At 43.9% G+C, this 13,364-nt stretch overlaps 1 protein-coding gene across 3 annotated transcripts in view; it reads right to left on the bottom strand.

Annotated features, from left to right (window-relative positions):
- The window catches only part of KLF12 (KLF transcription factor 12), a 243,577-nt gene that overhangs the window by 44,673 nt on the left and 185,540 nt on the right, over positions 1-13,364 (bottom strand). For 2 of the 3 annotated variants that reach the window (XM_082221431.1, XM_082221432.1), the window contains exon 5: positions 12,525-12,584. The exons of the other annotated variant lie outside the window; for it this stretch is intronic. In XM_082221431.1, the coding sequence (XP_082077557.1) occupies positions 12,525-12,584 (60 nt within the window). The remainder of the gene's footprint in view (positions 1-12,524; positions 12,585-13,364) is intronic. 3 annotated transcript variants of the gene reach the window in all.

Here is a 13,364-nt window from a genome sequence, read left to right as displayed (position 1 = left end):
TGAGGGGTGGTAGAAAGTTGTAACACAACTTGGGAATTCAAAAGATATTTTGGTTGAATAAAATTTAGTGGTAAATAAAATGTGTGTAAAATTGCATAGAGATCATTAAAAATGATTGCCAAGTACTTGCAGTTATAATATGTATTAATATTATCACCTGTATTGATATATTATACATATTTTATGTGCTGACACTCTCAGAAGGTAAAATTAAAAGCCTTTGGTTTTCTGAGAGCAGTTTATTTGAGGCTTAATCAAACGTAGACTTGTCAAGCTAAATGTTGTCCAATCACAAAAATAATAGCAGATCTGATTCCCCACCCTGCAAAATATGTATTTTAAGACCCCCTCATTGAAGAAATCTGCAAAAACTAAGTTTCACCCTGTAGTCCACATGGCAATGGTATTCTTTCCAATGCCAATTTGAGTCCTTCTCTGCTTTCGCTTATGCAGTCAAAAACATACCGCACATGTGCAACAGGGGGAGAGTCAGCCAACTTAGAGTCTACCTATAGAAATTTCAGCTGGGTGGTGGTTACACTGGGGGGAGAGTTACACTAGTGAAGACTGTTAATGGCACTGGAGCCAGCCACCATTTTTGTTTTGATGCCCACCAGAGGTTTTTTTATGAATCTCCTGTTTTGGATGAGGGCTGCAAAATATATCTGCCCTAACCCACATTCCAAATGTCAACAGCTCCCCTAGTGTGTCTTAGCATTCCATGCCAGTGAATAATTATGGGGCTGTTTTGAGCCCTCAACCCCAATGTGAGGTGTCTTGGTCTTCAGATATTTTTAAGTGTACCTCAGGTTAACCCAGAGTTTTCTGGTGCTTTTCTCTCATGCATCAGTGGTGTCGTTTTGGTCCGTATACACGGGAAGACTCAAATTGGTATTACCATATAAGTGATTCATATTACTATACCCCATTTTTTGAAAAAAAAATGAAGCGATTCATTTAAATATGGACATCCTTGGATTCTCTCACAATTCCTGCTGATTCCCCAAGAATACTCTCATCACGTGAGAGTTTTTAAGAAGGGAGGAAATAGGAACATTCCCTACCTATGGGTGAAAGGGGGGGGGGGAGCTCTGATCAATGTTCAGCATCAATAAAACGGCACTGAAGTCATTGATTCCAACATGCAAAGCAGTGTCCTTAATTTCAAGGTGCAAGTTTGTTGAGCCCAAGAGTTATATACTGAAATCCAGAAGATGGTTTCAGTATGTTTTCCTATCCGCAGCTGAATGCCAGGCCACGTCAATTCTGTAAATTAAGAGAAAGGAATCTGGGCAGTTATCACTCACTAAACTACGGCTCTCTTGAAGGTTTTACTCAGTGACTATATAAATTTGTGCACATTACAAAAACGAATGTCTTGATGACAGATGGGATAGGAATGTTCCTCTAGACCAGCGTCATTTGCTGTTCCCATTTCTACAACCAATTCACCTATTTACCCCACCACAAAAGACACAAAAAATGTGCACACAGTACTCATTGCCCCCTTCTCACACAGTTGCTCATACGCACAGACACACATGTATTGCATGTATTTACTAATTCCATTCCTGCTGATCTCACTCATACGCACATGTGTGACATACACACACATATAAAAGCACTGCAGAATTGTAAAACTGGCTTCTAGGCTTAACCTTTGTTTTAAAATATGTGTTCATCTCTTGAGTAAGCTAAGTCGTAAGAGATAGGGAAGTGGGAAAATATAGCCGGTCAGGTGGATCCGTGTTGAACTGCTTAACAGGGACCCATATTTCTGGCCATGAGGTTAGATATTCGGAAGTATTTGTTCTTCATTCTAATATTAGATGAGCACATGTAGTTAGTGAGAGCCAGATAACTAGCCAAGGCCCTGAATTAAAACACCCCAGCCACAAAACAAATGAATTGGCCTGAAATGAATTGTTTCATAGTATTAAACCAATTTTAATAATGTGATTTGAGCACGAGTACTCTCTGCAATTCCTTTTTTTCCTCCTTTTTAAATATCCATAATGGGTAATTGAGCAGATGCTATTCTGCAGCAGCTAATAGAATTTGGTTCCACCTCCTTAAAAGGACCAACTACCGTTTCCCTTGAAGACCGCAGTGCATCTCTCCACTTCAACAGTTCGCCCTCTCCCTGCCATTCCCTTTATCTATATTCTTCTGCAGTGGCTGTTTGGTGTCTGCTGCAGCTGAGCTGCTCTGCACAGATTTTCTTCTCAGTATGTGGGGGGGGGGCTGTGTGTGTTAATTATGCAGAGAGATGGAGACGAGCCAGACAGCCCCTCTGGTGAACTGTCTCATGCATGCGTGGCCTACTTCCTGCTGTTCTGCTGCTAGGGGGATCACCTGTTGGTTTTGGCATCCATTCAAACTGAGGCCTAACGGAAATGACAGAATCAGCTAGAAATGAGAGAGCCAGCCTCAACTCCAGCTACACCCCACCACCAAAAGACGCGCGTGCCAAGGGAAGCGCAAAAACAGATGATTGCTGAGTGACCGAGCCATTTCGTGCAGGAGCTGAAAAGGGAGGAAATGGCAGAGAGAAATGAAACATTTGCAAGAGACGGTACCTTTAGTCTTTGCCTGAGAGACGCAAGTAGCAACATGGCCTCCCCATCCCCACAAAAGGATGGCTGAGAGGGTTAATTCCCAACCATCACTGCCACCCCTCTCATGCAAATCCTTCCAGGAGTCACCCATCCAGCTTTTACACACATAGGCTTTCTCGCCTTGCTGTCTGAGGGAATAACATCCTAGCTGCCCCAGGAAACCAGCTGCACAACTAATAAGGACTTACTACTGCCATGGTGGAAGGATAAGGAAAACTTAATTCTCCTGAAATGTCCTCATCGGCTCACCTATTCAAGGGTGCAGGAACCCTGTCACCCTGGTTGGCAGAGATCTGGGTCGCCCCACTTGGCACAGAAAGACAATTACTAAGGACAAGCCGGCAATTATACGCTTTAACTCTGAAAGCCAAGAACGGCAAGTTCCCCAGGATCTGCTCATTAGCCGAAGGTATGAAAACAACCCCGTCGTAATTTTCAGTGCAATTTCTCCAATCCGCTGAGACACATTTGGGCAGAACAATCAATGCAAACTTTCTGGTGTGGTTTAAGGCATTTTCAAAAAGGGATCCTGCACAGTCGACGGTATTTCCCACCCAACACGCCTACATCAGCTTACTAAAAAAAAGCCACAGGAAGATGCCAAAAATGAACGCTTACTAAAATAATAGGAAAAGGCCAAAATTACTTCTCAAAACAGAAGGTTCTTCTTTCTCTGCAGCAACAGAACAGTGCCCTCGAGGCTGCTTCTTTCAGTGAAAATGCTTCATGAATATGCAATGACTATTCGGTCCCAAGTTTTCGCACTGAGAGCCAATGTAGGTCTTTCTAGACCGGTGTTATGTGGTCCCAGTAGCTGCTCCCAGTCACCAGTCTAGCTGCCGCATTCTGGATTAGTTGCAGTTTCCGGGTCACCTTCGAAGGTAGCCCCATATAGAGCGCGTTGCAGTAGGCCAAGTGGGAGATAACCAGAGCATGCACCACTCTTGTGAGACACTCTGCGGGCAGATAGGGTCTCAGCCTGCATACCAGATGGAGCTGGTAGACAGCTGCCCTGGACACAGAATTGACCTGTGCCTCCACAGACAGTTGTGAGTCAAAAATGACTCCCAGGCTGCTCATCTGGTCCTTCAGGGGCACAGTTGCCCCATTCAGGACCAGGGACTCCTCCATACCTGCCCGCCTCCTGTCCCCCCAAAACAGTACTTCTGTCTTGTCAGGATTCAACCTCAAGGCTTTACCTTAAGAAGCGGTCTAAAAATGCTTTAATAACTAAATTAAATGAAGGGAACCCTCAATTTCCCTAGGCCTAGAACACAAGTTGAGAACCATTGATCCAGATGATAGATAAATTAGGCAAGCACAGTGCTGTTGCCAAAGATGGCGCAGAATATTGGCTTTACTTTAGTGTGGTTTCCTCATTTAAATTCCTAGCTCTCTGCAGGCCCTGGGGGCGGGACCAGGAGCAGACCTCACGGTAGGGCTGTACCGCTTACCTGACTGCCCTTTGGCCTGGTTGTTGCTGCATACTGGGATGGAAAGTTGGAGAGGGTGGTGTGATGCAAATACGCCAGCTGACCCAACCTGATGCTTTCTCAAGTGGGTGGTATCAGGAACAGATAATCCTCGTCATGTATCAGGGAATGGGGAGGGGCTTATGCGGCAAGGTAAACAGGACCCAAGGGACGCAGGTGGCGCTCTGGGTTAAACCACAGAGCCTAGGACTTGCCAATCAGAAGGTCGGCGGTTCAAATCCCTGTGACGGGGTGAGCTCCCGTTGCTCGGTCCCTGCTCCTGCCAACCTAGCAGTTCGAAAGCACATCAGAGTGCAAGTAGATAAATAGGTACCGCTCTGGCGGGAAGGTAAACGGCGTTTCCGTGCGCTGCTCTGGTTCGCCAGAAGCAGCTTAGTCAAGCTGGCCACATGGCCTGGAAGCTGTACGCTGGCTCCCTCGGCCAATAAAGCGAAATGAGTGCCACAACCCCAGAGTCGTCTGTGACTGGACCTAATGGTCAGGGGTCCCTTTACCTTTAAACAGGACCCAAACCGTAGAACAACACAGGAACAAAACCACTGGGGACAACAAAACCAGCTCTTCTGCCAGCCATGATTACATATGCTAGCATGCTGATTTATACTTCCTCCTTTCCCAAGACTGCCTTGATCCCATTTGTTTCTTTTAACATTCACCAACCACACCTTGAGCCAAAAGATTTTAGGAGGTAGCATTAAATCTTAAGATCAAACTTGCACATCTGCCTGGAAATAACATTTTTTCCAGTTTAAATGTAGCCAGCAAAGCAAAAGCGAGACCATGTTTTTGCAGCTAAATAGCAAGTGGCAGCCTTCAGGATCGCCAAGGTGATGGTGTTGAATTGGGGAACTGATAATGCTTTAAAGACTAGCGTTGCCTGTTGGGACGTTTACTGGTTCCCCCACTACTCGAAAAATATCCTGAGTTTCCCATACTCTCTTCTCACGGGAAAACATTTCCTGTAAAAGGGTGCTTCTGCCTACTTCTCAGAAAAGTGGGGAGTACAAAACAATATTCTAAATTTAAAGTGGGATGGGTTTAGTAAATTAATACGCTAATATAGATGTAACTTACTGGGTGATTTTGATAGATGTATGTTTGCTGATATTGCCTGTAATGGTAGGGCAATTTTTAAATTTGATTTTAATAATACATGGAGCCGCCAATTATGTTTGAGAATGTTTGGTCATGTTTGACTATTTGTGATTTAATTATTGGATTCTGGAATGGCCAATTGGCTGGGCAATAAACTTGAGAATAGTACAATGAAGCTCGCACTGGCAAATCGCAGAGCACAAAACAATGAGCTGTTTGGGCTAAATATAAGGGCCGAACCATCCATTACATGCAAACATGTGTAATAGAACCCCAATAGCTGTTTCTTTCATTTGTTTCTTAAAAAGAGAAGCTTTGGATGTGGGACCTTTGAAATAAACAAGTCACAGCTTAACTCTTTCTCTGTCTTCTTTTTCACTGCTCCAAATTAACACAAAGTTTCCTTACACACATATACACATCTATAGGTCCTGCCCGTTAAGTTGCTAAAGCCAGCACACTTTTCAGTTACAAAGTCCTGCTCATTAATCAGGGGTGACTAAGTATCCTTCTCTGATTAGTTGCTGTTACCGATAATGAAATCCGATACGCAGTTACACATAATGAAATCCTTTTAATCTCTTATTCCAGCAGAGTAAGTCAAACACTGGTGTTAAGTATCCAAGATGGTGCAATCAATCCTGATCAAGCCCTCATATTCCTGGATCTCTTTATGCTTAAAACGAGTCAATTCAGGTCTCTTTCGGTGCACAATTGCACGATTCGTCTTGGTTTGTTGCTATCTCTTTCCTATCCAGCAACAGGTTCTTTGGAGTCTTTTGCAGGGAGGGGGGGCATGTTTCAAATCAAGCATGTAAATACGTTTTATTCCTTGATGCTTGTTCATGCAGCATCATTAATCCTCAGCATGAAATCAATAGGCTTAAAATGCTTAATCACATCAAAATGCAACGTACAAATCCACACCGATGACTTTTTGTGTAGTAGGGATGGAGATAAACAGCATTCCTAGGAAGCCTGTCTTCTCATCAGAAAAAAAAAATACTCAAGGCTATATGAAGAATGTAAATAGATTCTCTTTCTCACATTCATTCTGTAGCATTATCTGTTAAGGCCGGCTCCAGAGACACAACACAACCCTTTAAAAATGGCTGCATTTTCACTGTGGGTGTATTTGTGTAGAATATTGCTTTGGCTCTACCATCACAGAACTGACAATATTTCATCCAGGGATGTCCAACATCTGTAGTCTTGGGGACCACTGTGCTTTCTGGACAATAATTCAAGATGAGGGGGTTGAGAGGTATATTTTGGCAATCTTATGTATGCTTAGTCAGATGTAAGCACCATTTCATTTAATAGTATTTACTCTCAGGCAAGTGTAAAAGGATTGCTTTTGACTGATTTTACATATAGAATTATTTTCAATTGTTTGCATGTACAGAATTGTTTTTACATATGGAAATGTTTTCCGTAGTTTTTATCGTTGATGGTTCTGTTACGAAAAGGCTTTGAGAAATCTTATGGGAAGTGATTCATAAATGGAATCAAATAAATAAATAAATACACTCAATATTGATTAATTGGTTAGATTCATTTTCAAAAAGCGTGTCAGTACAGTCAGACTGAATGTTAAGTACAATGTCCATGCAATTAAAAGCATGGATGAACATGAATGAGTGGATGCAGGGAGGGGGAAGGAAACCCAGCCAAATGGGCAGGGTAGAAATTAATAATAATAATAATAATAATAATAATAATAATAATAATAATAATAATTTAACAAGGGTGTTGAAAAAGGTAAGCATTGTCAGTGTGAACAACAGCAGAATACACACACACACACACACATGAATGAGACAAAATGCCAGTAATTTCACCTTAGTCTTAGAAAATAGTATTTAACAAGATCATTCAAGCCAAGCAACACATCCAACCCACAACCATTTCCCCCTTACATGAAACCCTAAAGGCTGCTCCACAGCTGCCAGTCAGAGAGTAAGCCAAGCTGTGATCTAAGGTGGCAACAACAGGCCCTCATGTCAACGTGCAAAAGCTACATTCTAGAATTTGGCACCTGGATTTTCCAGCTGCCAAGCACAACCCATCTGGCAAAAGGGAGCTTGCTGTGTGGCCAAAGGAGAATCAGAAAGAAAAGGAGGCTGCAAGAGCCAAATGAATGCCAGGCAGAGAGCAGAAAGGGTGAAGGAGCAATATGAACTTGGTGACATTTATAAAGCATTGATTGGGGATTCATTATCATACGTTAAAAAAAATAATCAGCCCTAGTGTGGGTCTCTGCAGATAGGAGCAACCTTGCTTCTCAAAAGCTAGCGGTCACTTGGGGCAAGGGGGGTAGGAAATAGGTCCGTTGATTTATTCAGAAACATGTAGGAAACTCTCTAAGCTGTGCACAGAATGTAATTACAGTGGTGCCTCGCAAGACGAATGCCTCGCAAAACGAAAAATTCACAAGACGAAAGAGTTTTCCGTTTTGGAGGTGCTTCGCAAAACAAATTTCCCTATGGGCTTGTTTCGCAAGAAGAAAGCCCATAGGGAAATCTCCGGGGACCTCTTTTAAAATGCTGGCGGTCGGCAGCAAAGGGCTCCTGTCCCTGGAGCTTGCGGGGCGGGAGGTGGGGAGAAGGGCTTTTCTTCCCACCGCCAGCCTTCAGAACAGCCTTCTGAAGGCTGGCGGTGGGAAGAAAAGCCCTTGTCCCCCCACCCCCCAGCCTTCAGAAGAGGTCAGGGGACAGACTGTCCCCGGACCTGGTCTGAAGGCGGTTTCCATAGGAACGCATTGATTGATTTTCAATGCATTCCTATGAGAAACCGTGCTTCGCAAGACGAAAAACTCGCAAGAAGAAAAAACTTGCGGAACGAATTAATTTCGTCTTGCGAGGCACCACTGTATACATAAAACCAGCAAAACTGTTAAAAAACAAGTGTACATAAAAACACAGATAAAATCAGCAAAACTTTCCCAAAACAAGTAACTAAATTTTGCGTCTGGTTAAGGTTGCTGAAAGAAAAAATCTTGAGCATGTGTCTCAAACAATATCACAAGGACACCTGCCTAAGCCCTTCATCCCAGATTGCTACTCTTTGCTTTCTTCCATAAATCAATATTTGCCATTCTTATGGAGGATAGTGATCTACTATACTTGGAAACGATAGCTGTGGTTAGGGCAAAATCCGCCCATCGCCCCTGACACTGGGAGACCCAGCCAGTCTTAAATTGACAGGCATGTGTGCAATGTATGGGTACACATTGCGGTCCCTGAGGGTCGTTGCAATGCAATTCCTGCTCATGAAACCCTCCTCCATAATGACAAACGTTCGTAATAAATCAGTAGTCCACATCTAACCATATAACTCTGCAAATCACCTACTTCGCTGCCCTACTTGGTGAACTGTTAAAAATAATAATAATTATCTAACATATTCATTTAGCTTCTTATAATAATAATAATAATAATAATAATAATAATAATAATAATAATAATTTTTATTTATACCCCACCCTCCCTGACCAGAGCCAGGCTCAGGGCAGCTAACACCAATAAAATCACAGTAAAAAACATAATAAGGGAAGGGGAAAAAATTAAAATACAGGTTAAAATGCCATTTAAAATGCAGCCTCATTTTAAAAGTAGCTGATAAATCAAGACCATAAGGGGAGGGAAACTTAAGGGTCAGACCGAGTCCAAACCAAAGGCCAGGCGGAACAGCTCTGTCTTACAGGCCCTGCAGAAAGATGTCAAATCCCGCAGGGCCCTAATCTCTTGTGACAGAGCGTTCCACCAAGTCGGGGCCAGTACGGAAAAGGCCCTGGCCCTAGTTGAGACCAATTTAACCATCTTGTGGCCTGGGACCTCCAAAATATTGCTCTGGAAGGGCATTGAAGCTGCATGGTCAAGAAGAAAGGAGAAACTATATTTCAGAAGTCATGGGAGCATGTAAAGAACACGTTCCAGGTACATCTGTAGCAGTTCTAACTACCTGTTGTTCATTCTCCACTAAAGGATGGCTACTGCACATTAGACATGGCATCAGAAAGGCATGTTACACCCATGAGCATAATTCTAGTTTTAGCTACATTGAGTTTTTGCAAGTCTGACCCCAAAAATGATGAAGCAGAAGACATTAAGAAAGAATAGGGCAGACCAGCGTTTTAAGGATAGCAAAACAAAACTGTACTTTCAGCACACTGAAAGTAACAGATTCTCCAAGATGACTCATACAGAACTGGGTAGGGTCAACAACTTATCAATCAAGACCCACTGAAAACTCTCTGACAGGAGCACAGCACCATTGAACACATTTGCCAGTTTTCATGTGATCCATCCATATCAAAGCACCTGATATTAGCAGAGCACCCATTACTTGAAGGATGACAACCAGCCACATCCAAGCAAAGCAACACAAAATGTCCTTTCACTTTCTCAAGAGCTAGTGCCCCTAGCAGTATGGACCTTGCAACTAGCTCTTAACGAGGCCAAATATTTGCTTATTCTCTGCTGAAAGCATGTACGTGTCATTCTGCAGAGAAGAGCTGATGGATGGACTCTTCATCTAGTCTTCTGCCTGCTACTTTCTCCCTGCGACATCTTTCAGCTGCTTTTCTCCAATCAACATGGTGAACACACACATGGCAACAGAATTGGGGGGGGGCAGGTTTCCTACAAGGGAGAAGAGTTAAACTCTTGCTGTTTTTCTTCTACAGATCCCTTCTTTGCATATGTGGCTTTGACTGCAGCTTGGGTCTCAAAGAGAAAACACAAATTCTCTCCCCAACCGGGGGAAAAGATGTATGCATGCATGTATGTATGTATGTATGTATGTGTACAAATGAGAGAGCTATATAGATTTAGATAGATAAGATAGATTTATGTGTGTGTGGATGAGAGAGACTCTAGAACTTCTAAGCATGCTTCAATAATACCTCCTTGTGGCCAGCTATGACGGACTAACATGGATGGTGAATCAACAAAATTTCACTGTCTCAATTCTCATGTTTCTACTCTAATGTGGGCTAGAAGTTTATACATACAGCTGTTCCTCTTTGACCTGGATTTAAACTGAACATTCATTGGACCTTAACCTGACAGCCAATACTGCAGTCAGCGCATTGTCATTTAAAGCATCAAAAGGCAAGAAACATGTCAACAGTTACAGGCATCTGCAGTCACCTGAAGTTATGTTGCTGCTTGCAACACTCCAAGCTACGGAAGTACAAAAGCACCAAACACCAAAACTGACACTTGGCTTCCGTGTATGTCAGTAAGCACCTGCAATTGTCTGTATGCTGTCCGCATGTGTGGCCAGGTTCTGTTGCAATCTCTGCAGCTGTTGAAGTTGCAAGTCTGGATTCCTAAGGACCATGCAAGTCCTTGCACCCCAGTGGCCACAAATGGATTAAACCGGCTTAAGTAGAAGAGCAATTCTACAAGGTCAAAGCACGATGCCAGCCAGACTGAAATAATTCACCTATGTCAGGCATAGGCAGACTTGGCCCTCCAGATGTTTTGGGACTACAACTCCCATGATCCCTAGCTAACAGGACCAGTGGTCAGGGATGATGGGAATTGTAGTCCCAAAACATCTGGAGGGCCGAGTTTGCCTATGTGGTGTTCTACACAGCAGGCTTCACTTTTAAAACTGAGCCACTGCTTGTGTAACCTTAGGTGCGGGTCTGGCTTTCTAGCATGATAGATTCAGCACCAAGACTGCAGCACTTTTGGGTCTTACTGATCTCCTGGGAAGTCAAGCACATATGATGACATCAGTTTCAATGAATACAGAGTAAAGGTTAAGGGGCACAGATTCACGGGGGACAACACCTGGCTAAGGCCCACACTTCATACTTTGTGCCAGGGACATTGCTGCCACCACAGGAAAGGGCCAAAGTTCAGTGGCAGAGCACACATGCTCTGCATGTGAAAGGATCTGGGCTTGGTCTTTGGCATCCCCAGGCAGGACTGAGAAAGCCTCATCTCCGAAACCCTGAAGAACTGCTTCCAGTCAATGGAGACCAGGAGTGGAGAACCTGCGTTGCTCCAGAGGTTGTTGGAAGTCCAACTCCCATTATCCTTGACCACTGGCCATGTTGGCAATGGTTGATGGGACCTGGAGTCCAACCACATCTGGAGGTCAACAAGCAAGTCATCCATTGTGTAGACCAGGGGTTGTCAGCCTGGTCCCTACCGCCCACTAGTGGGTGTTTCAGGATTCTAGGTGGGCGGGAGGGGGTTCTACGGCATGCGCTGAATCCTCCTTCCATCGAGCACTGGCGGGCGGTAAGGCAATTTTACCATCAAGAAAGAGGCATTAGTGGGCAGTAGGTATAAAAAGGTTGACTACCCCTGGTGTAGACAGACTGATGGAGCAAGGGTCTGGCAGACAGCTTCCCTTGTTCCAAGAAGGCAAACTGTGGGTTCTATTCTGCATAGGGATTCATTCATGCGAAGCAGCTCCTGTGTGATTTATACTGGTTCCAACCATCCCAACAAAGTCATCCCAAAACAAAGGCTTTTGCTGGCATGGTGGAAACCAGCCCAATCCCTGCTGGACATGCTTCACACAACTGACTTCCCATGCGGACAGAAATACATAGTATTTGCTTTCTCAATGGCAATCATGCACGATGTGCGAAGCAGCCCTCTGGTAGGCAGATGAAGTGCAAATGGAAGAATTATAAGTGTTGTGAACCTGGTGATAAAAATACTGAATGTGAGCTGAATGGCAAGCAAGGTGTCCTTCTCTAATCTACTTGTGTGCAGTGTCCACAGACGCAGAGTTTGGCCCCCTATTGGGACGGCAGCAATTTTGACACATCAGGCCTGCAGAACTTGCTACCCTCCAAGATGAATGTAGCCCACCAGGTGCTTAATAGGCCCCCCTCACCTGTTTCTGCAGACTCAGGCAGGCTGTAAGAATTGGATATTTACCATGCCCCAGAGGGCTGCTTTTGACTAGGTGAATCCTAAGCTGTTCATCTAAGGCAGGGCTAGCCAAAATGGTGGCTCCCAAACGTTCTTGGGTGCCCTCACCACACCTGATCAGTGGCCAGGCTGGCTGGGGAATTGTAGTCCAACAATATCGGGAGGATATAATGTTGGATCCCTTAGAGATTTTAGGGTACCAGTGGCCCCCACACCCGCTTTCTGGTGAAGAGGGAAACAATGGAGCAAAATACAGAAGGGCTGACTTTGCACCTTCCCTCCAGAAATCCTTGGCTTTATTTTGCAGTGGTCAGCCACGTGACAGAGGGAAATCAACCAGAAGCAAACTGCTTCCCAGAAATTTCAAGTACACAATATCAACATTATATAATGCACAATAAAATACTTCATACCTGGAGTTGAAAAAACGAAAAGTGTTAACAGCTGACCTGGCACAGCCCCACATGCTCTCTCTGGAAATTGAACACAGACAATTAGCAATTTTAAGATACCCCAAAGAACGTCAGAGGGGGGTAGACAACAGGGAGGGGAACGTACAGGGGGGAAAAAACCACAGCCCCAACAACAAGCACAGACAGCCTACACCTAAGATTTTGCATTCTTCCACCTGAAATTCACCCAGAGCAGCACTGAAACAGTGGTGGATTTAATCTTACAGGGACAGAGTCCATCACTGGGTAATTTAAAGTGTTTTTAAAAAATGATAGCTATGACTTCTTTTTCAATGGAAACACCTGACATTTATTGCAACTACATTTGCTGTTAGGATTTAGGGTTGTCGTCAACTAAGTCCTACATAGAGTAGACCCACTCCATTTAATCTGCTAGGAGCAGGACTACACTTGCGAACCAGATAACCAAAATTAGGAATATAAGGGCACAATTCCTGCAAGGTCAGTATAAGTCCCACCTTTTTCTCTTAGTGCTCCACTGTGCTCCAGCTATTGCAGAGTATGGAAGGTTGTCTTGCTTCCAGTTCCATTCCAGCCCAAAGCTCTTGTGAGGAATTTACTTGAGCTTGAAGCGCAAGGTAAATTATGAGCTGGGACCTGGGATGGGTAAAAAACAGGAAGCATGCCAGATTCCCATTCTGGGTAGTGGCCAGGATCCTATTCTGCATGCTTGCCAAGGAGGTATTATGGGGAGGCCCTGTGACCTAGTTTAAAAAATTTATTTCTCAGGTTGGCAGAGTTTATGCAGAAATTCACAAATTCAGAATTTCAGCAGCTCTG

The sequence above is a fragment of the Podarcis vaucheri genome (assembly GCF_965113315.1).
Source record: "Podarcis vaucheri genome assembly, chromosome: 4".
NCBI classification, from domain to species: Eukaryota; Metazoa; Chordata; class Lepidosauria; order Squamata; family Lacertidae; genus Podarcis; species Podarcis vaucheri.
Note: the sequence above shows the minus strand (reverse complement) of the source record. Positions and strands in the feature narration are given on the sequence as shown.